The sequence below is a fragment of the Cryptotermes secundus genome, unplaced genomic scaffold (genome assembly GCF_002891405.2).
Source record: "Cryptotermes secundus unplaced genomic scaffold, Csec_1.0 scaffold99, whole genome shotgun sequence".
NCBI lineage: Eukaryota > Metazoa > Arthropoda > Insecta > Blattodea > Kalotermitidae > Cryptotermes > Cryptotermes secundus.
In genome coordinates this window covers 88,700-116,308 of record NW_019725842.1, presented here as the reverse complement: position 1 = coordinate 116,308, position 27,609 = coordinate 88,700, and the positions used below count along the sequence as shown (strand labels likewise).

At 37.8% G+C, this 27,609-nt stretch overlaps 1 protein-coding gene across 1 annotated transcript; it reads right to left on the bottom strand.

Annotated features, from left to right (window-relative positions):
• Positions 1-5,184: 5,184 nt before the first annotated feature.
• On the bottom strand, positions 5,185-27,602 carry LOC111863627 (26S proteasome regulatory subunit 6A-B). The gene is made up of 8 exons (XM_023850120.2): positions 27,457-27,602; positions 24,995-25,201; positions 24,228-24,335; positions 21,148-21,348; positions 20,403-20,505; positions 16,059-16,345; positions 12,788-13,015; positions 5,185-5,659 (listed from the first exon to the last, which is right to left on the bottom strand). Exons 1-8 carry the CDS (start codon positions 27,502-27,504, stop codon positions 5,549-5,551), a joined length of 1,293 nt encoding a protein of 430 aa, XP_023705888.1. The 5' UTR covers positions 27,505-27,602; the 3' UTR covers positions 5,185-5,548.
• Between the last annotated feature and the right edge of the window lie 7 nt (positions 27,603-27,609).

Below are 27,609 nucleotides of genomic sequence, written 5' to 3'. Positions count from 1 at the left end.
AGTAAGTAAGTAAGTAAGTAAGTAAGTAAGTAAGTAAGTAAGGAAAGTAGACTAAAAATCCGGGTGTAAGGAGTAGGCAAACTGAAAGTGAACGTACAGTGATACCAAGGTCTTTGTTGAACAATATTCATATGCTGATGTATTTATGAAAACTGCAACGCAGACATCATATATTTATGGGAGCCAGCTTACACCTATATGCCAGCAAGATGTCCACAATTTCTTGATGCAAAAAATATCGGAAACCAGAAATAACGAAGGAAACGAAGAAGCCTTTAATAAACAAGGGGCAAATATGTGCAAGTAAATCCCATACTCTACAGTTGTTTAAAATCTCAGAACAGAAATTAGTTCAGAAAATTAGTCACGTGACTTCCATTTTTTATGGTAGAATATTGGACATACGAGGGTTCGAACTTTTAATAGTGGCAACACTGCTGTAGAGACGCCATACAACGGAACGAAATAATGTCGCTTATACCACACGTTAGTTACATACCTACCTTACCTCAGAGCAAATGGACTCTCCCTTCCCACATCACGCGCATGCGCAGTGACGAGAGGAACAGAGCCTCCTGTTATCTGGCGGTCTAATGTAGTGTTGTCACGATGTTTTGGAAAGAAGAACAACGGAGTTGGATAAACATTGAATGTGCCAGAGGCCGTACAGCACGAGAGTCTCATCACAAGGTCTTCAAGAGGCTTGCGGGGAATCTGCATTGCCTTACAGAACAGTGGCAAGGTGGGTAAAAGCCTTCAACAAGGGACGCCAAAATGTGGCAGATATGCGTCGGCCAGGTCGTCCTAGTGTCAGTGAAGAAGTGTATGCTCTTTCCGCGTTACGGGAGAGTGATCGACGCCATACGATTCGTGAGCAGGGCCGAGAGACAGGATTGGCGCATACGACTTTGCTTCACATTCTGAAGGAACGCCTGGGCATGAGAAAAATTTCATCACGATGGGTTCCACATGATTTGACGGAAATGCAGAAATGGCTACGATGCTACGCTGCTCGTAAGCGCTTGGAGCGCTATGAGTGAGAAGGATAGGCTTTCTTAAGCTGGATGAGACATGGGCCAAATCGAACGAGCCATAAATGAAACGCCAATCGAACGAATGGCGTCATTACGGGTCACCATGAAAATCAAAAGTTTGTCAGAACCCGAGCAATGTGAAAGTTATGGTGATTCTCGTGTAAGACTGTGATGGTGTTATCCTAACGCATACCATTCCCCGACAGCAGACCGTAAATGCGCTGCTAAAGGTATCGCTGGCAACGGGTTATATACAATGCTGGTGACTACACTGAAGGACAGTAAAACTTCGAAACATGCATCTATTTTGTATCAGTTGTAAATAAATAGTTGCCACTATTAAAGTTCCAACCGTCGTACATAACCTATAATTTCACTGCAGATAGTAACTACTTGTATTCATATTTTACCTACCGAAAGCTTACATACACCAATTTAATCCCATTTCTTGTTACTTTTTTCTTCCACTACCATAACGTTCCTTTGTCATCAAGGAACTAAATACAAGCAAATTAATGCATTTCCGGGTTCACTCATAATCTCCACCACAAATCTGTTTTCATTGGCTGTCTACAGGGTCTACAGCGGTCTACATCACAGGTCCACAGTGCTGCCACGTCAAGGGTCAGAAATTATTTTTCGAGCTGAAATTATGTCATTTATTTTTTTTAATTCGTTTAGCGGGGGAGGGGGGCCGGTGGAATCCAACTGGGTCCACTCGGCATGGCGGCCATTGTTTGGCCTATTGTAGCCTGCCCCAGGTGATTATCATGATGGAGAATTTGGTGGAATGAAGATTGGCGCGAGAAATCAAAGTACTCGGAGAAAACCCGCCCCACTGCCACTTTGTTCACCACAAATCCCACTTGACCAGACCCGGAATCGAACCCGGGCCGCCGCGGTAGGAAGCCAGCGACTAACCACTTGAGCTATTATGTGATTTATGCTCGCCATTTACTACCATTTACTGCTATGTAAATTCAGTGTAGTTTTTAAAAAATAATTTTCAGTTTTGTTGCAGTTTACATAGTTTACAAAAGGGAAACAAAATGGATAAAAAGTAAAGAATGAGGAAAAGTTCTGAATCTGCTCTTATACTTTTAATTTCTATTAACAGTGCAAGAAACGCAGTTAAATAATATTATTTCTTAAAATTTCATTTTATCTACCTTCAAGTATAAAACCTTTTTTCTCTATTTTAATTTTTAATTCCATTTGCTAGCTTCTGACTATTGCCTGCATGGTGCTTCTATTAATCTCTAAATGTTTACTTTCTGAATTTTTTGCACTTTCTATATATATTTATCCATCTGTTAAACCACTGTCATTAATTCTGATGATATAAAGTTAGTGATGCATCCAACACTGTGATAGTCAACCGATATGATAACTACAAGTCTTGGAATGTGTATTGATCACCCATTATGCTGGTTCTCTTGAATCAAAGGGTAGTAGATAATAAAAAGAAACCAGTTAGGCACATACATTCTTATTTGTCTCACTGATATATGCCTGAAAACCCTACTAAATTGCTAGATAGAAGAAGGTAACATATGAAAAAAAAAGCATGTTGTCTATACTGGGTACAGAATAGATATAATTACATTGTAACATATCATTTTTATTAATTGATCGTGTCTGTTCACAGGAAATTTCTGAAGTACCCCTCCTTTTATTTTCATTGTAGGTTTATTTAATGCTGCTTCCAGTTGCTTCATTTCAGCACCAAATAATAGGACGATTAGCGAGTTAACTGAGCTGACAGGTAAGCGAAAAGAAGCAGTTGGGCTTAATTTAAAGTGCTGTCCCAGCACCTGCCTGGAGGAACTGAGAAAAACAAAAAAATATCAGTCAGTACAATCAGTCTCCAGACCAAGATTTAAACCCAGAAGCTCTGAAATATGAAGTATGAATGCTAATTAACTGACAGATAAATTTGGTGAAATACCTCTTGCATATTGGTGTTCTTTCACCTGTACCCATAGGTCACAGTCACAAGAGGGACTAAGGATGATGTTGTGGGGGGGGGGAGCAGGTCACATAAATGCTTTTACAATCTAAAAATGCACTTCAAGGAAATTCTGGCTGTGACAGTGTGTACACAGACTCTTCTGACCAAAGGTGGGTCACAGAAAACTTCATTAAAAAGATGGGAACACTATTCTACACCAATATCCAGTGCTGTTACTGTGGACCAGAAATGCAGCTTAAACTGGGGAAAAAAGGGTATGCCAAGTTTTTGCTAGGTTATAAATAACTTATGAAGATGGTAGTGATATTTTAACCTTCTGAGTTACTTACAGAATTGGCTAGTCAGTTAGACAGCATCAGCCATTCTTCTACATGTCTTTACATGAAGTTTACATATGTCATACTTCTGGAATACCAAGTAATGCATAATACATGATGTGTCATGAATAGTTGTAACTATGTCCAATGTGGACAAATATGGCATTTGGTTAACAGAATTTAATAAGGGCCTCTTAATAACAAGTTCATCTAAAGAACTCCAGTTAGGGTGGCCATGTCATTTATATGTATGTCCTCCAAAAAGTGTCTCCACCTTGCTGTGGTGGTGGAGCTTGTGTGACTGTGACTTGGAGAGCTATGCCAGTGGTAGTTTAACTACCAGTAGGGTCACCCATGCCAGAAAGGTCAAAGGGTAGAGTCTAGACTAAGAAAGATATCCTGGTCCTCCAGGAGGCTAACAACCTCATCCTGTAAAAAGAATGTTGTTCAGAAACCTAACAACCTGCCTTGGATAAGAGGAACATATGGGAAACAGACTAAGCAAAGGGCAATGAACAATGATATTGTAATGGCAACTTGGACTGTACATATTCCAAAAGAAGAAACAGAAGACCCAAAATGAGATGGCCAGACAGTGTTGAGAACGAAATGAAGAAGATGAAGGTGTAAGGATGGATAGAGATGAGGAATAGAGAGCAGTGGAGACTGGTTGTAGAGGAGGCCAAGGTTCACCCAGGGCTGTAGTGCTGTAGTGCTGAGTGGTAAGTAGGTATTGTATGTGTCTATGTATGCATGCATGGTCATGACAAAACTAACAGACTATGTAGCAATTTGTAAACTGGGATTAAAAATAGACTGCTATAATTAATAATTTAACTAAAAAAACATAAAAGAAAAAGTTCATATTGTGGTCTTTATGGGTTACAGCACACAGTAGCCTGGTGTTTGTGTGCTAACATTTTGGAGAAATGTACTGTCTCCTTCCTCAAGGTACGAGTATTTCTACCTTGAAGATGGGTGCAGTATACTTGTATTAACCTAAACACTGGTACTAACCTCTAAGACCATAGAGTATCTTCACTGCTGTGGAAATATGAAATAAATGAAAAGTGTTGTGGGGTTTCCCCGTTTATTTTGACAAGTAACATCATCTAGACTGGATTATTGCAACTTTGGAAATTAAAGTTTCTCCTTTCTTTGACTGTTCGGTTTGAGGAAATTTAATGATGCTGTATTAACTAGAGATGTTATTCAGGAATGAATGAGATGACAAATTGGATGATGTAAAAAGGGACAGATAACAACAGGATACAAAGGACTGCACACATTAGCAACAGGTAATAATTATTACACTTAAAACAAGGAAATAAAAAATATTTATGTCCCCAACCTCAAGTCTATTACTGTACCAATCTGCAAGAAGGGCATAAGACTGACTGCAATAATTATCAAAGCATAGCATTACAGCTCCATGGAGTCAATCAGTTTATGTCCCCACTCTCCAACACATNCAGGATACAAAGGACTGCACACATTAGCAACAGGTAATAATTATTACACTTAAAACAAGGAAATAAAAAATATTTATGTCCCCAACCTCAAGTCTATTACTGTAGCAATCTGCAAGAAGGGCATAAAACTGACTGTAATAATTATCAAAGCATAGCATTACAGCTCCATGGAGTGAATCAGTTTATGTCCCCACTCTCCAACACATAATAAATAAATTGAAGGTATGGAAACAAGCACCCATGACCCAGAGCTCATTGCTTAGGCAACACCCTGGCACGCCCCTGAAAGGTACTATATGAATAGCCATACACATTAGCTCTGAGTCATATTTCCTTGTGTACTTTACCTGGTTAACATGGTAATTTCAAAGAATGTTTATAAAACCATGGACAGAAGAATAAAATATTTTATTTTCATTATAAAAGATTTATACACACAATTGGCAGAGATGCCTGTAATGTGTAACAAACAGTAACCACTGCTGTTGATATCCCAAGACATGAAATATCAGTTAAGGTAAACATAAAGACGACTCTGCTAAGATCAGCAAGTTATACTGAAGTGAGATGACCATGAAACTAGATTATAAATTAAGCTTGAGATATGAAGGCTGACATCATATAAAATAATGAAAAACTGATATTAACTTGAAGGATAGCTGATACAGAGCCAACAAATAACCAACCACACACATTACACCCCCAGTGATAAGACCTAGGGCAACTGCTAGATGGCTTATGCTTTCTGTGGGGTTAAGCATAGTAATTCAAATTAGCTTTCTTCTTTGCTTGAACTTCGAGTATTGCATCCATGAAGTCTTCATGTGTTACAGCTGTAGCACTCCTACGCAATGCAATCATTCCCTGAAAAGCACAAAATTCATACTGTACTTATAATACAGCAAAAGGTGAATTAATGTCTTGTGTAAAGTTTTCTGTGTGCATCTGACAATAACATGTCATGAAACACTACATATAATTTGCAGATATTCTATAATCCAATGGTTCTCAAGCAAAAATTTTCTCTGATCATATTCATACACACATTTGCAGTAGCCATATTAAGGTTTTTAAATAACATTTTGACACGGATGTTCCTATATACCAGCGTTTATCAACCTGTGGTCCACAAGCAGACTTAAACTAAATTAAATAAAAAATCATCCAAGCAAACAAATTAAAATTAAATTAGCAAGAAGAAACTGTTGAAATAAAATATATACTGAAAAAAAAAAACAAGCTAATTCCCATCATCATTTCAATGACCAGACAAAAATCCAGTATTTCCAGGGTATGAGGATGTGACTGCATTGTCACTAACTTCAGAGGAAAACAACATTATGATTTGATTGTTCCCGCTTTCCCTTGCTGTTTTGTTAGATTTGAAGTAAACATGTGTTATCCACATTTCAACCAATTGTTTGTTGTCTACAGTTATTTATTACTGAAAGTTTTCCTCCTTCAACAAATGCTCAGTATATCTTCATAAGTGCTAAGTGATGGTTGGACAAATTGTGTCGTGAATTAACTCCAGTTTTTATATATTTTTTGGAAACATTTTTAATAACGGACAAGCGGCTTAGAACAGGGACTCTGAAAAAGAAAAAAGCAAATGAAACAGGTGATGCTAAAATCTGATTGTGACACACGTGTTGTAACGGCGAGTAAATGATATTAAAAGCAAGCAGTTCAAACAAAAAATATAGTAGGAAATATGACAGTTCATATTTGGAATTTGAGTTTACTTGGTGTGATGATAAAAGTGAACTGAAACCTCAATGTGCTTTGTGTTATGAAGTGTTGTCAAATGAGTGCGTGAAACCCACGAAACTCCGATGACATTTAGAATCCATGATATGTATACAGTGGCTGTCTTGTAGTGCACTCAATTTCACCTGTTACTTCACGACATGTTTCGGCAACATAGTGCCATCATCAGGTGCCCTAATTACGCTAATCTATTGCACTGCATGCCCTGATGTCTTCACAAAACCATTTAAAAAGTATTTAAAAAGTGCATATTTGTCAACTATAATAAATTTACACTCACTAAAACTTGTTAAGCTTATTCATCTTATATGTCTTAATTAAAACTTGTGTGTGGTTCATTCACTATGGGGTCATTTTTCTTATATTCTGTGTAAACCGNGTCCAACTGGGTCCACACGGCACAGAAGCCACTGATTGGCCTATTGTACCTGCCCTGGGTGATTGTGATGATGGAGAATTTGGTGGAATGAAGATTGGCAGGGGAAACCGAAGTGCTCGGAGAAAACCTGCCCCAGCGCCACTTTGTCTACCACAAATTCCACTTGACTAGACCTGGGATCGAACGGGGGCCGCCGCGGTGGGAAGCCAGCGACTAACTGCTTAAGCTATGGCAAGGCCCCTAAGACATTTAGAAACTAAACACTGTGATGTGAAAAATAAGCCAACTGAATCTTTTCAGTGACACTTAAGGACATTAAATCATGGGAAAAATACAGTTTCGGTCATGGGTTTGATTAATAGCAAGGAATTGGAAGCATTCTACTTCTTAAGTATGTGCATAGTCAAAACAGGGACACCTCATTCTATCAGGGAAAATTTACTTCTTCCAGCTATAAAAGAAGGGGGCACGCAGTAGCATAGTTGGTTGAGGCACTGTGCTACAAGCCGGAAGGTCGCGGGATCAATTCCCAATGAGGTCACTGAATTTTTTCAATTCACCTAATAATTTTCCGGGGGAGAAAAGCGCAGCTGGCGCGTAAGGCTGACAACCTTACCGCCATCTTTGAGCCGATTGTCTAAATAATGTGGGACCCTCAACTTCTCACAACTATATGGGCCTTCTCGGCCTGTTACAGGGATAGCTTTACTTTACTTTTTACTTTACAGCTATAAAAGATGTAGTAAAATCTATGTTTGGCAACAAGTTACCAAAATATGTTGATTTGATTCCTCTTTCAAATGACACTGTCGGTTGCAGAATTAACGATATGGCAGGAGACGTAAAATATCAGTTAATCGAAAGATTTAAGAAGAGCCCTTATTATGCGTTACAAATAGACGAGACTACTGATGTTGCAAATGACTCACAGTTAATATGTCACATAAGATATGTGCATGATAACAATATTCATAACAATATTCTGTTTTGTAGAACTCTGTCAACCTGAACAACTGGAGAAGAAACATTTCACACTCTTGATAATTATATAAGAGACAAAGGGATCCAGTGGGAAAAATGTGTGGGCTTCTATTCTGATGGAGCTTGCACCCTTACAGGCAGGTATAATGGGGTTGTTTCTAAGGTCAAGGAAGTAGCTCCAGATATGAATTGGGTACATTGTTTCATACACAGGGAAGCACTGGCCTCCAAAGGAATGGTACCAGAATTTAAAACTGTGCTAGACAATGCTGTAAAGCTCATCTGTATTTCAGCATCCTGTTGCAAGTCGTTAATTAAACGTCTATTTATCCACAGTTTGTCAACAATGTAACAATTGTTTATTCACCATCTGACACTTAACACAATATGTTTCAGCCACAGATGGCCATCTTCAGGTGTCTCAATGCGTCCAAACTGTTCCACTGATCTCTTGTGCACTAAAACCTAGTGGTCCGTAGAATTTTTTCAGACATTTTACTGGTCCTTGGACTCACAAATACACCTTCATTTTTAGACAAGAAATTTCAGAAAGAAAATATTAAATTATTTTCATAAAAAAGGCGATTAAAATTAAATGTATGAGGGGAAGTGAATAATTATCTGCAATGCAGTTGTATTTGTGTTTCTGTTGGCAGCACTGTCGTTTTGCACAGCATCGCCATGCATGGTTTCCTTGTCATTATTTCTGTGCAGGTTTGATGTTGCTAGGTCAGTTCCATCATTGCTGCCTTGCCGTTAATCATGGCTGCTTCGCTTTCTGTTTGCACCAAAGAAGAGCAACGTTCAGTGATCCGGTTTTTGTGGTTGGAAGGTGTATCAGGGGCTGCAATCCATCAAAGACTTTCAGCACAATATGGGAACAGCGTTTTGCTGCAACGGAGTGTCTACAAATGGATTGAAAAATTAAAAAATGGTCGCACAAGTGTTACACATGAGGAAGGAGCCGGACCACCATCCACGGCCACAAATGAGGACAACATTGAGCGTGCACGTGACATGGTTCTGTTAGACAGACGAGTGACTATTGATGAAGTGGCAAATCATCTGCAAATTAGTCATGGTTCTGACTACGAAATCATCCACAACAGACTTGGGTTTCATAAAGTCTGTGCAAGATGGGCCCAAAAACAACTCACAGTGTTCCATAAACAAACGTGCTTGGACATCTGCCAACAACATTTGGATCACTATGGTAATGACAGAACCATCACTGGTGACGAAACATGGATCCATCATTGCGAGCCGGAGAGTAAACGGCAGTGTATGGAATGCAAACATCCACAATCACCCAGCAAGAAAAAGTTCAAAAGCCAACCATCCGCAGGAAAACTGATGCTTACAGTTTTTGGGACTCACAAGGCCCAATACTGGAACATTATCAGGAGAGGGGCACAACAATAAATATACTGCTGCCCACACTGCTGAAACCCTCCGGAAACTCAAGTTTGATGTAATGGCTCATCCTCCGTATAGTCCTGATCTCGCCCCTTCTGACTACCACTTGTTTGGTCCACTCAAAGAGGCATTAAGGGGCCTTCGATTCACCTCGGACCAAGAAGTGAAGGAAGCGGTGCATGCGTGGCTCGCTGCTAAGCCGAAAACTTTCTTTTCTGAGGGCATCAGGAAGCTTGTGCAACGATGGACCAAGTGTGTTGAAAAGCAAGGGGACTATGTTGAAAAATGATGTTAATGTAAGTTTTCTATTTGTATTGAAATAAAATTTATAGCTACATTGCGGATAATTATTGATTTACCTACGTATTATGGTAACATGGTATGGGGAATTTTAGTCACACCTTCTGCAAAAATTGTGCACTGGCTAAAAGAATATTAGGGGCTTATATTTCTTTTATTGAACGCCGTCACAACACAACAATTAAGAATATATGTTTGTAGTATAAAGCAGAACTTTACCACATGTTTTGGCTTTCAAGAAGTCATCATCAGGTAAATATACTTAAAAACTTATTAGCTATTGAATTGCCTGCTAATTACATGATGTAGTATCAGATTTTTCAAATAGTATACAATAATATAAAACTACATTAAAAGTAAAAGTCTTAAAATGGACTAGTTACATAATTAAAGTACAGTTAAGAGTTGTATATACAACTGTATTCCAAAGTGGGTAGTTGTAATTGAAATAATAGGTGTTGCTTTTTGCAGATATGCTGTATACACAGACAGTTGTTATGGTGCTTAGAGGTCTGTTGCTATATTGTGCGTTATTATTTAATTTTGATTTCCTGGAAATAATATACCAGCAATGACTGTTAATGAATATTCTAGTGGTTGTATGTAGTGTTGATTGAATTATTGTAGTTATATAGTTTACTTACTATTTGATGGGCACATCCGTTTATGCGTACGAGGGGGGACCAAAAAATAACCGGAAACGACCTGTTGCGCATGCATGCTTTGTAGTTACGAGTTGTGCTGCTAGGTGGTGTTAGCTGGGGGTCTCCCGCGACTGTTAGTGAGCTGGCGTCNAGTTGTTGTTTATGCTTGGTAGGCTGCGATTATTGTGTCGTATATTGGGTTTAATGTTTCGGTAAAATTGTTGTTCAATTGGAAGTTTTGCGTGCTGATTTCATACATATGAAATCTTTCATGAATATCCAACATTCATCCTTTCTTTCCACTGTACAAGATTTCCATAGTTTGATCTACTGTTCCGTATTCGTGTATAGTGTCCACTATATGTTGGGCAAATTTGGAATTTTGTCCACCATTCTTTATGTCTCTTACATCTTTAAATCTGATTTAAATATTCGCCCAGTTTTTCCTGTATATTTCTGTGGATGCTTTGCACATTGTAATTGGTAAACTCCACTTAAGTTAAACTTATCTTCATATTTCCATGTATTCTCAGTAAATGTTTGATATTGTTCCTAGTTATAAATAAGATACCATCTTCCGTATTCTTAAACAGTTAAGGAGTTGTTCTAATTTTGGGTCCGAAAAAGGTAAAAGTGGTCCATATTCTCTTGTGTTAAGCTTTTTGGAAGGTTTTAGTATTTGTTGTATAACGATTTGTGGGTAATTATTGTTATTAAGTATTGTTCTACTAACAGTTTCTTCATTGTTTTTGTTGTTGTATGAAAGTGGGTATTTATTCACGTGATTGATGAGGAAATTTATTGGGGTTCTTTTATGTTTGTATGGATGGCATGAGTCATTGTGAATAATTTATTTAGTGTGTTTACCTTATGATGGCTTCTTAAAGCTGAAACATGTAGTAAAGTACTACTTGATACTATAAACATATATTCTTATTTGTTGTGTTGTGACAGCTTTCAATAAACGAAATATATAATACACAACAAGATGCATTCACTAAAAAATATTAGTGGCATTTCTGTCTTAATGTTAATCAACAACTCAAGCAGTGAGGTCATTAACCATGAACATCCATGCTGTGTTTCCATGTCACACTCAACTTTAGTCCCATTTTCCACAAAAATCATAAATCAATCAAAATTTTAACATCGTCATCACAATGTTCATCAAGTAATCATATGGTGGAGTCTGTAAGCATGCATATCCATACCATGTTGTTGTACCATGTTCCACTTTAATCAAATTTTCCATAAATATTACACAAGAGTCAAAATTTTGTCAAGGGGAATTTATGCCTCAATGTTCACCATAGAAAGTCATTTAAGCGTGAACAGCCATTCGATGCTGCCACACTGAATTCAATTTTTATCACATTTTTCTGGAAAATTATGATTTGGTCAAAATTTTATTGAGGGGTATCTTCATCTTAGCTTTCATCGAGGAATCACACAGTGCAGTATGTAGGCAAAATATTTCATGTTGCCACATCACATTCAACATTAACCATATTTTCCACAAATTTATGCATCAGTCAAAATTTGATCAAGGCATATTTTCATCCCAATATTCATCAAAGATTTGTGAGGTGAAGTCTGTATGCAGGAATATCCACACCATGCTGCCACACTGCATTCAACTGTGAACACCTCTATCAAATGCATAAAATTAAACTATAAAACGCAGCATTCACATATTTTATGCACCACAACTTTCAGACACAATTTTGGAGGTAATATGTGTAAAACACTTGGATACTAATTCAAATGACAAAAGAAATGTATGAATAAGAATAGCAAAATATATAAGACTTGCTGCACCATATGCACATATTATTTCATTTATGTGCATCTCAACACACAGGCATGTGCATTGATATGGGTGATAAAAAGGTACTGCTAAAAGACAATGGATATTCAAAATGAAGAAAGACTGCAGAATATGGAAATGTTTCCTGTTTGGTGGTGTTTCCTGAATAAGGCCTTAACCCCAGCAAGTGCTGTATCTGGAATTACTGAGTTTTTAGACTTTGTCCATCTTGTGATATTCTAAATAACAGAATGTTTTAGAAACTGAATCATGAGGTGAAAGAGTGCGAGGCACCTACTCTCTTCAGTTCATTAAAAAGAGTTAATAGTACTCACTCAACCTGTGACTGGAGCTGGCTCCTCTAATGGACTTAACAGAGTTGATGCCGCCCACCCCTTCATCCCAGGACAGGAAGAGATTCAGTCTCCATGACAGTTGTGTTCTTTAGAATACCACATGATCCAATTCGAAAAACTCAGTAATCCTGAGTGTTATCCACCACTGTCAGAACCCTTTACAATTGAACTGTTCTACTGTATAATGAGACTGTTTAATGACAAACCTATAGCACTATGGCTTTCTTGTAAGTCACAACGAGCTTGTTGCAACAAGTGACTTTTCCTCAAACCACTTACTGTAACTTACAACTATTTCATAAGCATTCATATTTTTAAACACAACTGCATTATACTTACAGCCTCCACACAAACGGCTTTGCACTGAGCACCATTAAAATCATCTGTAGAGCGAGAAAGTTCCTCAAAGTTAACATCAGGACTAACATTCATTTTGCGGGAATGAATCTGCATTATTCGAGCTCGTGCCTCTTCATTTGGATGCGGAAATTCAATTTTCCGATCCAATCTGCCAGAACGAAGAAGAGCTGGATCTAGTATATCCACTCGATTTGTTGCAGCTATTACCTATAAAATAAATTATAGAATAAAAATTAAAATAATATCAGTATACTATACCATACAGAACTATTTAGTTCTTTGAATAACACAATATAAAATTTTAAATTTATGCTGAAAAGAAGCTTAGAAACCAGATGAACAGTAAGTGTGACATTAATGTTCTGACTGGCAAAGAATGGATAAATAAATTTACATTACAAAATACATCCAAGGATACTGGCAAACAGTATAAAAGTAAATGCATATGTACATACTGTCACTTGTTTGAGTGACTATAGACAAGGGCGTGGATTGGTAACTGTATTTATTGAACACTTATACATACAACTTCTAACTACAAGTAAATATAGTGCTATCACTAATTCACACATTCTGCAGTTCACTACAGCACATGCTAAGTCTTTTCAGTTTGCTGTATCTTCACCAGTCATTGCTTGGTAATGGCTTCCATCAGCAGGCATTCCCCTTATTCTGGGTTCCCAAACTACCACCATGCCTCTGCTGCCAGTTTTTAAGAGCAACAGCTTGCAAGGACTGAACTTCATCAGTCTTCTAACTCACTCACTCACCAAGCTCCACTTCACTCAACTCAACTCAACTCACTCCATCCCACTCTACTCCCTTCACAGCCCCCATACTGACCACAAAGAAAACACAGCTCTTCTCCTGATGTGGGTGTATGTTGCGGCCATTACATAGCAACAGCTACTATTTACAGAGCCACCACTTAGCAATGGGTCTACATGCTACAATATCTTCATAAAAGAGCAACGTGGATTCCATTTTCCTTAAGGACCAAGCTTATCACAGATTCAAACCATATACAAAAGCTGTATATGATACCCTCACACAACGTTTAAGCCACAAAATCTGACAATTTCCTATTAGTAATCCCAGGGTTTCAATCCCTGAACACTGAAACAAATTTTACATACATTTTAAAACCATCTGTGCAAAAGGGAATGTGAATAAAGATAATTATGAATGGAACTGAAAGAAAACTTTACTAAGGAAAGTTCTTAAATACGGGGTACTAATAAGGCTGCATTTGTAAGAGGCACCATTTCCTTACTCTTGGAGAATGAAGAAGGAACATACAGAGTCTTGCATTCAGAGGCACGTTTAACATAGATTTTATGACTATTAAGTTCTAATTCATATGTTCACAACTTTCTCAGTTTAGTGCTATCTATAGGACTCAGCACAAGCTGTACAATACACAGTGTGACAAGTTAACGAGGCCATAAAAATCACACAAAAAAGATAAAAAATATTTATTAATATCATCACTCAATATAGTCCATGCCTGCTTCTGCAAGTTTACATCACTCATACAATGAATCAAATGCCCAAGAAAATGCTTCTTCCTGTATCGCCTTCAGTTCTCTCATCACGGTCTGCCGGTTTGATGAAACAGCCTCGAATCTCATCCCTTTCATTGCAATTTTTAATTTAGGGAATAGAAAAAAGACAACCAGTGCTAAATCAGGGGAGTAGGGTGCATGAGATCCCTTGTTTCGCCAAAAACTTGGAGCCAAAGCATGAAGAATGCAACGGTGCACCGTCGTGCAGAAGATACCAAAACCCACTTTCCTGAAACTTGAGCCTAAAGTGATGACCTCGAGCGACCAATCGCTTAATCACCTCTTTATGAAATTTACCATTTACAGTCTGTTTTTCTGGCACAAATTTGTGATGAATAATACTTTTAGTACAAAAAAAGTGCAGTCAACATTGTTTTCACCTGTGATTTTTGCATTCTCACTTTCTGAGCTTCTTTAAACATTATATGCCATTCAGACACACTTCCTCTTAATAAACATTCCTCGCCTTACACAGTTTTCAAAATTTCAAATGTTCCAGTTGCTGTTTTCTTTAATTTTACACAAAACTTAATAGCTGCTCTGTTCCGTTTTGAAACTTTCAACATGACAATAAAAGTAACTGCACAAAAACAAATGTAATCCTTCCGTGCAACAACCAAACAAGTTGAAATTTGCACATCATATAAATAATCATGGGATTCAAAATGTTGGCATCGAAGACTCCCAGGGGAATAGAATAGTAGATCAGAGGAAAGTGCTGAAAATTTGGGAAAAGTATATTACAGAACTATATGATCGATCTAATCGGCAAGAAACCTTAGAAGTTGAACCGGAAGAAGAAGTAGATACAGACGGGAAAGGACCATATATTTCACAAAGTGAGGTGGAAAAAGCTATCAAGGAAATGAGGAAGGGAAAGGCTACAGGAGATGATGATGTACCTGGAGATGTGCTCAAGTTACTGGGAGAAGGTGGTTTGAAAACACTGACAAAACTAATGAACACCATATATGAAATTGGAGAGTGGCCCAAGGACTTTACAGAAGTTACAATGATTGCCTTAAAGAAAAAGACAAAAGCTACAAAATGCAGCGACCATCGCACTATAAGCCTTATTGCACATACAGCAAAGATAATAGCAAAGATACTTAAATGAAGATCTGAAAGGAAAATAGAGGATATACTTGGAGAGGATCAGTTTGGATTTAGAAGAGGAAAAGGAACAGGGATGCAATTGGGATGATGAGAATTATAGCGGAACGAACTTTGGAGATAGATGAAGAACTGTGTGTTTGCTTCATAGACTGGCAGAAGGCATTTGACCGGGTAAACTGGACCAAATTAATGCAGATCCTAAATGAAACAGGTATCGATTGGCATGAAAGAAGACTGATTAGCAAATTGTACATGGATCAGAAAGTTAAGAGTACTTCCTAACAGCAGTACTCAAATGCGCCCGAAATAAGATATCCCATAAACTCCACTTGATAACCTACAGGCCACATTTTTAAACTAGACATCTGGGTTGAATGTGAGAAGCAGCATGGGAAGAAGTGCTGAGAGGGGTTGCAGTTGCAATGTGCAAGAAAGGAGGTGATGCACTGTAATCAAAGCTTCTGACCAAACCACACATACTACATCCTTATCTCAATTAGTGACCTCCACCAAATTCACTGTGAATTCAAATTAGAATGGCCAGGTGTAAAAACACGGATAACACATACCTTAATATCTGCAGTGGAACTAAAACCATCCAACTGGTTAAGTAGTTCAAGCATAGTACGCTGTACTTCTCGGTCACCAGCCTTCTCCGAATCAAATCGTTTTGTTCCTATAGCATCCAGTTCATCGATAAATATAATGGCAGGTGCTTTCTCTTTTGCCAATGCAAAAGCATCACGTACTAACTTGGCACCATCTCCAATGAACATCTGCACTAACTGAGGACCAGCAAGCTTCAAGAATGTTGATTTTGTTTGAGCTGCACAGGCTCGTGCCAGCAGAGTTTTACCTGAGGTAAGAGAAAACAGAATACAATTAAAATTAATATTAATTTATCTTCGCTTTGTGACAAAAATACTTCTTCCATTTCTTATTGCAAATTGACAGAATATTGGACATAATTCTAAAAATTGGATACTCATGTTACATGCAGTTTAGTCTCTCTTCTTGAGACAATTCAATATGGAAAATCAATTGTACACGAGTACCATGGATAAAGGGATATGCTTATATGACTGAACACTGCAGTCCAGTGGTTATCATTCCTCTTTCATATTTGGAGGTCCTGGATGTTATTATATGTCCAGCGGCAGGCCATCATACTGGAGGTTTTTGTGGCTATCCAGACAAATGCTGGGATGGTACCTTGAAACAGATCATGACCACTATCTTCTACATTCACTACAAATCATCAATCACCATCAGTCTCCTATTTGATGCTATATAACCTATAAGGTTGATATAAACCATGCTTCTGTGCTATATATAAAATACCTCATTATTACATGTCATATTTTAAAGGATGGTTTCCAGACATCAAATTAAGTAAAAGCGTTCATATGACTGTGTACCCTGGTGGTTTTCCTTAAAAAGTTATAGCTATTCTGATTCTGACTTCCATGGACAAAACTTAAAAACTTCTCGAGCTGAACAGGTTGGATATAAGAAGAAAAAACACAAAGCAGTTATTATTAAACTGTTTACTTATACTTTCTCACAAGAAGTGCTTGAAATGGCCTCCATCTTTATGAACACACAACTCAGCTCTGTGCGAAAATAAACTTGTGTTTGGATATCCACGTGTATTCTTTATTTCCCTTGCAAACTGTCTAATTTTGTGCCACATTTCCTCTCTAGTACTGATTGTAGTGGCATAAACCTTTGTTTTCAAATATATTCAAAGACAACAATTGAATGAATTCAAGATCAGGTGAATGTGCAGGCCAGGACACTCAAACTTCAGATTCACAACCAATCCAACATAATTTTGGACAGCCATTGATAAACCTGACTACTGTAATGTGGTGGCTCACCACCATATTGAAACCACACCTGAAATCACATACTGAAAGATCTTCCAAATAATCCACTTAAGTGTCATCGTCATCATCATCATCATCAGTAATCTGTCAAGACAACAGGTCCACAGTCTCTTCCAAAACAATTCCTCCACTTAATGCGATCTAGAGCTTTCTCCTTCAAATGACAGTATCCTCTTCTGTCCCCAAGGTCATCCAGCATCTTCTTACGTCTTCTTGTCACTTCTATCCGCCCCTCTATCTTTCCCTCGATAACTTCTTTTAGAAGGCAGTTTCTGCGTAAAACATGACCAATCCAATTAGCCTTCCGTTTTCTTATTTCATGTAGGATATTCCTCTGCTCACTGACTCTAATTAACACTTCTTCATTTCTCACATAATCGGTCCAACTGATCTTCTCCATCCTTCTCCAACACCACATTTCGAAACTTTCCAGATGTTTCTGATCTACTGCCCTAAGTGTCCATGTTTCAGCCCCATACAGAGCTATGCTCCAAATGTAGCATTTCACTAGTTTCTTCCTCAAATTTAGTTCCAATTTGCTGGTAAAAAGAACTTAAGTGTATATGAAGAAAATTAAGGTAAGAAAAAACCACCTTATGCCAGAAAATATGAGAGCCTATGTGGCAATCACCTAAAATTCCCATCACAGGTGTTATACTATCTAAAGCTGCTGACATCATTGTAATGATGTGGTAGTCTTAAGTTGCGTCAACCACCTTGGAAACCTATATCTTCTTAAAGGGGCTGTATGGACTGTGGGTCTTTCAAGGCAGGGGGTCAGGGTCACCGTCAAATCTTATCTCCTCATATTACTATTAGTAGCGTTTCTGGTTCTTCAGTGGTCGGGATTCTAGGGAATAAACTTTGTAAAACCGGGGGGGGGAGGGGGGTCTGCTATTGCCTATGTTTATTTCAATGCTTACATACTCATTTCAATGTGAGTTAAGTCAGATAATTTCATATTTATCTAGCCTTAGGTCAATGCCCTACAAGCATATTTTTGGTCAACAGTGAAACTATGTGGAATCATTTACTTTCATTGCATAAGAATACAATGATGAAGTGGTAGTCTGTGTCCCATGGCCTTCTTGGTGTGGTTTTCCGTCTGTGGTATGATAGTTACAGAATCAGTACGCTACCCTAGCAACTCGTACAATGTTTTTGATATTAGACCCCCATAGTGACTGACTTAAGGATTGTAAAATGGAAGACTGCTGTGAGTCAGCATTTCTTCATAGTTTCAATAAACACAAGGAATTTACTACAAATTGTTACAACTGCTTGTTTTCGCGATTACAAGCAAGACGTTCCACATGTTAGGCAAGCTGTGTTGTGTACCAATTTTCTTAGGTTGCAACAATTCGATGGGGCACCTTAGAGCCCAGAGTTTAAATTTTCCTTTGTTAGGCCATAAGGGTATAACAACAGGCTCATGGAAAAGTGTCACTGCTGATGCCGAGATCCAATCACATTACAATTTTCATTTAACCACATATGTTCAATGTGAATATTGGTGATCCCAGTCCTAATAAAGCATTCATCTGCAAATAAAATCGTTGCTGTATATGTAGAGTCTTCAGTCAACATTTGCAAAATCCATTAATAGAATGCATGTCTTGTAGCTGCATCAGGTGGTACTGACTCTTTCAAAGTCTGAATGTAACAGGGATACAACTGTTGTTCTTGTAATGTGTAGTGTATGGAGGCATGTGGGATACCTGTACAAGCTGAACAGCATCTGGTACTAATGGTGGGCTGTCTCTCAGCAACTTCAAGCATAAGCTGTTCCATTCATACATGGACTGCTGATATCCTATTACATTCCATGAAATATTACCATCTCTGAGTTAGCACTCAACAGAAAGGAAATTACAATGAATTGGTGCTCTTGGATTATGGAATTTTTCTACATTATCTCTTACAGCATCTGTAGCATTTATGTTGAATACTCCTAGACAAGATGCATGTCTGCTGATTCATGAAATGAAAAGCCACTATCCATGCTGGCCCACTATGTGATATGCATTCCTGAGACTGGAACAAAATGTAATGCATATAGGTGTTTGTCTATAACTGTGCTGTATATGTGGAATAAGAATGTTTGGCAGGCACTGTAAACATCAGCACAAGGTTTTAGCATGTAATGGAGATCCACAATCACCATGCAAAACAAACAAAATGCTCCAGGAATGTTGTATTTTCAGAATGTGCTGGCAACAGACGCTATTTTCCAATATATATAACTTTTTTAAGGAAGGCTCTACAGATACATTTCCTTACGAACTCTTTTACTTATTTGAATCTCCAGAAACCAGTCAGTAAATTATGGAAAGTACTAATGAGACCCCTCTCCACATTTTTGGTATTAATGAGCTATATCTACACAGAGATTAATCAAATGGAATTAATAAACCTTTGCTTTAATGCAGAATCAGAATTCAATCAGAATCCGATAATATGCACTGTGAGGCATTCAGGATTTTGTGCCAATGATGGAAATAATCCACTAACAAACAGTACATTCAATGTGTCTTTGACATTACTGGAAACATTCACTTCTACCCCACACTGTCTTCCTGAATGAATAGCAATTTTTTAAATCATTCTTAACAGCAGATAATTGAGAAAACAAACCAGCAAATGGGTACAAATGCCTGCAAGATATAAAGGCTGCCAGAGTAAACATTTGTATCTTGTCTCTTCATACTGCAGTACTAAGGTCTGAGAATGCCTGAAGCATTACCAACATAAAGCCTGTAAACTTCTAAAGTATTCCTAAGGAAAGCCTACAAAAAGACTCATACACAGGGCACCATAAACAACAGCTACAATCAAAGATACTTAATGAAACCCATTTACCAATACATTTAAACCAAAGGTGAAAATGTACTCACCACTAGTCTCCACTAGCTCACTTGTGGAAAATATCTTTTGAAGTCCTGTTTATATGACACTGAATTCTCAATTATCAATTACCGAACTAATATATTTTGAATATTGGATGAAGAGAAAATGGATAAATACCAGTCCCAGGAGGTCCATACAGAAGTACACCTTTCGGTGGCTGGATGCCAAGGTTTTCAAATCTTTCCTTGTGAGTCATAGGCAACACCACTGCTTCAATTAACTGTGAAGAAACATCTTTAAAAGCACATACCTTTCATACATAATAACTCACAGAATCACTCAAAATTACATCGAAGTAATGACAACATTAACTCCTTAAATGAAACAACTGCCACCTTGTATATATCTTATTGATCACTTCCATATCAAATTAACACAGTTCACAACCACATCTACTCTGATTTTAGCAGAATTTTGGAACTAGTGGATTTCAAAAGGACCCAGTTAAAATCTGCAGAATTGCTATCTGGTCCCTGCCACTTACAGGGGCATTTACACTAACTGGGATTATCCGATGATACCATTTGCAGCAGGAGTCAAAGTTTTATGCAGATGTGATAAGGGGATAAGTGATGAGGACAGAGCAGATCATAACTGGTCATGGTGCAAGGGATGATATTCTATTCCCTTTCTATTCTATCCTAGATTCATTTTTATAAGCCTCAGCCTGCATTTGTGTATAAAGATTATGTCATTACTCTCCATTAAGTTTGGTAGATGGATCCCAAAGTTCCTTCAAATTGTGTCCACAATCCAGAAGACCACAGTCGTGAAAACCTCAAATCTTGTATATGTCATTACTGCTTTAATACAAAATTTTGTCAAGTTGAAACTTTATACACAACTATACTATGTTTCTCACCTCCTGGATTTGTTTGTCAAGACCACCAATATCTGAGTACTGCTCAGTGGGACGTTCATCCACTTCCATAGCTTTCACCCGTGCATCATACTCTGCTGGCAAGGTCTCAAGTATCAGGTAAGAATCTTTGTTAACTCCTACTAGATCACCTGGTTTCAAACGTTCTGCATCTACCAATCCAATCACTGGTAAGAAGTAGGTCTAAAATGAATAATACAGAGTATTTGAATGAGTTGTAAATGTGCAGCCTGTGAAAGCTGTGGTAATTTACTGCACAGGAGCTCATCTGCATTAGGTGTTGCCTCTATATCTATTTAACCCTTTCTGGTCAAACACTGATACACAATCAACATGATGACTGTTTCCATGGACAAATGTTGACATATGATAAACAAAGTTTGTTTCATGTTCCTGTGGTCATATTTTGATCATACATCACTAGTTGGCACTGCAGACTATACCAACGCATGCACGAATGTTTTGCCTGCCTCCTTCTGCCATCTGGAAGTCATAATTTGAACTTGAGGAATGAATGCCATTTATATTTTACTGCACATCAGTGCATGGCTTTACATACAGGCAGACTTCTACTTTCTCGCATGAAAAAACGGAAATATAATCCAATGTGTGTCTAGGACGAAGAATCTATTAGTGATATGTTAATTGAAGAACAAAGTGTGGGTGAAGAATTGAGCAATGCATCATCAGAAAGTGAGTGTGAGAGTGAAAGAAGTGTTGTGCATATCGATGGGAGGGAAGACATAACAATGGGCAACAAGAAACCCAAGCCAAACATATTTACTAAAAATGCAGAGCCACAATATAACCTTATACCAGGTGTAGAGCACATGGATTATTTTAATTTATATTTCAATGATGAGCTTTTGAATAACACTGTTATTGAAAAAAACAGGTACGTGAAACACAAAATTTTGGAACTTCAACTAAGCCCGTGGTCCATTCGGAGTAGGTGGTCAGATAAGTCTGTTTCTGAAATGAATGGGGCTAATCCTATTACATGACATAAAAGACTACTGGTCTAGTGAGAGGAAAACAGATAACATTTTTTGGTGATGTAATGTCCAGAGATAGCTTTTTACACATATTTTGGATGATGCATGTGGGGAAATGATACCACCAAAGAAAGCAATTGGGCCATCAAAAGGGGAAAAAAGTATATGGGGTGATAGAACATATACAGGAACAGTTTCAGGAAACTGTGCCAGGTAAAAACATTGCAACAGATGAATCAACAGTTGGGGTCAAGAGAAAAATAATTTTCAAAACTTATAATCCCAAAAACCAATGAAGTGGGGAATCAGATTATTTGTATTAGCTGACAGTGACACTGGTTATGTCCACAGTATAATTCCAAATTATGGAAAACATACAGGCGACTTGTGTAACTTGCCATACTCTGAAAACCCATTCATTTCAAGAAAGGTTCTTTCCTTGATAGACAGACTATGACTCAGTGTGTCTGGCACTGAAGACTACCACCACTTCACTGACACACTATTATAGCAATGTTCAGTTGGCACAAAAATTGGACAATTGAAAATATAAGTACACACTTTGCTTTTTAAATTTACGCCCTTGTTGCATCAAATTTTCAGGCAAAATACTTCACCTAGTGGCTTGGCAGGCATTTTAAAATCCCTCTCGTCCTGGCTGTGGATATTTTTGCAAGCACACCGACAGGAAATGGTTAAACAGAAGTTTATTACTAAATATTGTAAAGAAGAAATATAAACTTAATATATTTCATAAGAACTGCTAGAACTGATCCCCTTCTGCCTTCAAATACATGTCAGAGTACATAAACGAGTTTTGTCACATATTCTGAAGTTCTGAAATGAATAACTCACTATGTACTTACAGCACATCTACCATTGTTTTTAGTCTGTGCAACGATACTTGGTGAATGGCACACATATCAGTATATCAAAAAGGAGTCTACTTTACTGGCATAAAAGTGTTCAACAATCTGCCACAAAGTATTAAAAACTTGGGCAATGATACTAAAAAGTTTAAATCAGAGTTAAAGAATTATCTACATGCTCATTCCTTCTACTCTTTAGATGAATACTTCAATGTAAATAGAGAATGATGTAAAATTAAGTTATATTAATTTTTAAGCTAAAATTGCCTGTACTTATGTATGTAACCTTTTGACGTGTTCTGTATCCAAAGGTACTAACCTGCTTAGGATTTATAGAATGTAAATAAATTCAATTCAATTCAATTCATAAACAAATGATAACACCACAACAGACCTCAAGAGCCAGGACAGCTGAGTCAGTATAGAAACTGGATATGGGCTGGATGGCTGAGGGGTTCAAATTTGAGTCCTGGTAGGGGGAAGGTTTTTTTCCCCTCCACATCATCCAGATTAGTTCTTGGGCCCACCCAGCCTCCGATCCAATGGGTACTGGGAGCTCTCTCCTAAGTGGTAAAGCAGCTGATGTGTGACGCTGACCACTCCCCTCCAACCACTGCCAAGGTCAAGAAAACTTGGATCTCTACATCCACTCCCCTACCTCTTCGTGACGTAGCACTTAATTAGTTAAGCACAGGGACAACTTTACCTTTTTTTATCCTTTTAACAGAATTTAATCTAACTTAAAGTAAAACTTCCTTTGCTGCCTTATGTAACACCTCAATTCATGTTAATCAAACGGACCTATCAGGAAAACACGAGTTTCATGAGCTTGTGATCCAATTAACCCCCACAACTGCCAAGTAACTTCTACTCGTAAAAGTATCTGATTAAATGGTAATTTTTTTTGTTTTTACAAAGCTTAACTGGATGTCAAAACCTCTCATTTTTACTGTGATTGAAATACTGGACAATATGTTCACCACTTGCATGTTTGCAATTGAAACTAATGGTCATGGAAGGATGTACATGGGTAAAACAGCATGTGGCAGGAATGTGAGTATAGATGCAGCTGAGTACGCACTGGACTAACGTGGAAGTGTCAGGGCATACAAATAGAGCCAAACCTATTTCTTCCATTTGGTAGTCTTCTCTAAAGAACAGATGAACATTTGCTGGGATACTGGATTTTATTTCTTACCTGACGTGTTGAGGTTTTAATGACAGCACATTTCCCTTTCCTCTGGGAATCTAGATCTACAACAGCACCATCTTCTTCTCCTTGGTCTTGAGGATCTACATCAAGCAGCTTGATGAGAACAAACAAACAAAAAAAAGCATGAACTACTATCAATATCATTGCTATCAGAACTACCACAATAACAATTAAAATGACAAAAACAGAATATGAAAACTGACATCAAGCTATCATAGCAGTTCTATACTAATGTGCTGGCCTGAGTAAGTTCCACATGTCACTGCACCTAAAATTTTCAGCCTATTAAAATACTATCGTTTTGTCATCTTTTGTATCTTCTTCTCCTTCCCTCCTTTCTCATTATTGCTTTGAAACACCTTTTATTTGTCCATTCTATCATTAATCTCCCTTTTCATCTTCAAACAGTTCCTTCACACTTGTTTTTCCATGTCCCTACCCCTTTTGTACCCTTATCTCCTTCCTTCCTCCCATATTCTTTTCCCATCCCTTCCATTTGTACCTCCTATCATCACTCCCCTTCCCATAGCCAAGCTCATAGTTTTTTTGAGGTGGTTCCTTCTTATTTCTGTATGATGACACTATGCAGATGTAGGCTCTATCACCAGCATTTTGGAGATCCTCACTCTCTCCATCCTTAAAGCAAACAACAAATATGGATAAGGTATATGCTGAAAATACAGACCACATCTACATGGTACCATCACACAAAGCCAGGATCCACATTATCACATAAAACATATCATAAATACCTCAATAACATTAGAAACAAGATATGGTAGAGTTTTGTTGACTTTTATTTTCTCTGTATTTTCTTTTATTTTTTCATTCTGGGCTTGCAATTCATGAGAGATTCTCATTAATTCACTCTTCATTATTTTAATTTCATTATCGAGGAGTCTTGTGCGGCTAACAATTTCATCTGTTGACATGCGTAGTACATCTTCTCCCAAGGATTCCTGAAAACATTAATTTCATTTATCAAGATAAGTTTTAAATAATCTCCAAAACATCTGTCAAGATAATCTCATTTCCAGCATGGTAGTATATCTGTTCAGCTCGGTGGTATTCAGCAATGTATGAACTCCTGGATCAAAGGGTTTAAGAATCTATGGTACTATAGCAAAAAGGACACAATGGAGTTTTTGTGGTACTATGGAAGCAGTGACTGAGATGCAATGGAAAAAGCAAAGTTATACAGAACAGACTGTTAGCATATTTTCAAGGTCTATGATGTGAATACACATTCTTTCATCCATGAAGCCTTAACCCTCATGAATCAAGGGCACACACCAATAAAAATTACACAAATTAACTTGGTATACTGTTTTCTGGTACATGATGCTGTGTACCCTGTACAAAAGGTACCAACATTCTGGAGAAACCTTCTTCTGCCCAGAACATGGATGCAGGACAGACCTCTGACACACTGGTACATGTAGTCACATTCCAGAATATATAAATCTTCAGATTTGTTGCTGTGGGAACCTCAAACCTTGAAACAGACCACTGTTACCTCACAGGGATCTCACAGGAAACCAGGAACTGAGCTCCAAAACCCAGCAGATGTGGTGAATAAACCAACTTGAAAAGCATACTGAGCTTCTCATTTATTAAGCTGGTAATACTTACTAACGGGAAATTATTTTGACTAATAAAAACATTATACACAAATTTAGAGCCTCTTCTTTATTTACAAACCACGACTGCTTCATTCACACATGAAAGTAGAGGGAGATTATCTGACAGCCTACCACAAATAATTTGGCCAATCCAATGGAAAGACACAAGCCCCTTGTGATGACTCTGTGTGTGTTTTTGGACATGCACTGCAACTGACAAGCCCACAAACCAACAAATCATAACAAAACACATCCACACCACAGCAGATGTCAGACATGGTCTTTGTTATGAAGAAAGCAGTCTTCTGGGATTTGGCACCGTGTATATGTGGTGTTAACCGACGTTTCGGAGGAACGTATAGCCTCCATCTTCAGGGTAGAAGAAAAAATATATAAGAAATCTGCTTTTACCGGTTCTCACGGTCTCTTTGCTTGCAGATTTCTTATATATTTTTTCTTCTACCCTGAAGATGGAGGCTATACGTTCCTCCGAAACGTCGGTTAACACCACATATACACGGTGCCAAATCCCAGAAGACTGCTTTCTTCATAGTCATGGCCGTGAAAGCCTCAAATCTTACATGGTCTTTGTTGTTATGCATGCATTCCTTGCACCTCCATAAAAATGCTTCCACTGATGGGTTGAAATAAAGGTAAGTTGTGCATATGCTTAATTAGTTCAGCACTATGCCAAGTTCCTTTTCTAAAATAGATCAAACTTGAAACTGTAAACCCTGGTTTCCTCTACAATGTGTCCATCAAAGGGGAAAGTTCATGCCCAGTACAGACTTCATCCAAATCTCTTCAGTGAGGACTTAGCATTTTGATTTTTTCATCCAATACAATCCTGTCTGCCTAAATTTGTTTACAACTGTACAAATAAGCTCTTCTAGTTGAAAATGTAACATTCTGAAATTTATGCTCAAATCTTCCTTTACTTTTGATAGTGGTATTGCACATGAATACTCCTTTCAATGTGTAACTGTGATGTGAATTTCTACACAAGATGGAACACAACTGACTGAATATTTAATACACTAGTAGGCACTTGTAATTATGGCCAACAGCTACATAATGCATAAAATTCACTACACCTGTTCCAAAATGTACTATTGTATAACCTCACTTCACTACACCTGTTCCAAGATGTACTAAGGCGTTACTGAGGAGAAACTGTAATGTGTACAGGCCATTAGCTTATCAACATCGCAACGAGTCTGAACCCTCGAGGTGCGAGTTGTGAGTGTCCAACCCACCCTACGATTTGCGACAGGCTGTCTGACAGTCTCCCCGTACACACAAACACATAATCATAGGAACAGATACTGCCATCCTGCTGTGGCACACATATTTGGAAAATAATATTCAAACGTTCATACGAGGAACATGTAAACATCCTCATAATATAGATATGGAAATAATAATTAGAATGAAGTGAGATACTGAATTATAAACAGACGAGTGATAACGGGACAGAACATGAAATTTATTGTGAATCTATAGTATTAAATAAATCTTGTCATGATAGCATATAATTTCACAAACGTTACATATCTTACACAAAAGAAACATATTTTCGGCACACAACTTACTTCAGCATCTTCCCAAATAGACTTGTCTTCTAAGGTAACTGACGCCATCCTACTTTTTGTCTTAAAAGTTTCAATGACCGAACATTACTTAGCATTTGTCACGAATGTCCTCTAAGTCCTCTAACACGTCTAACACAATCGAGCAGGGTAGCC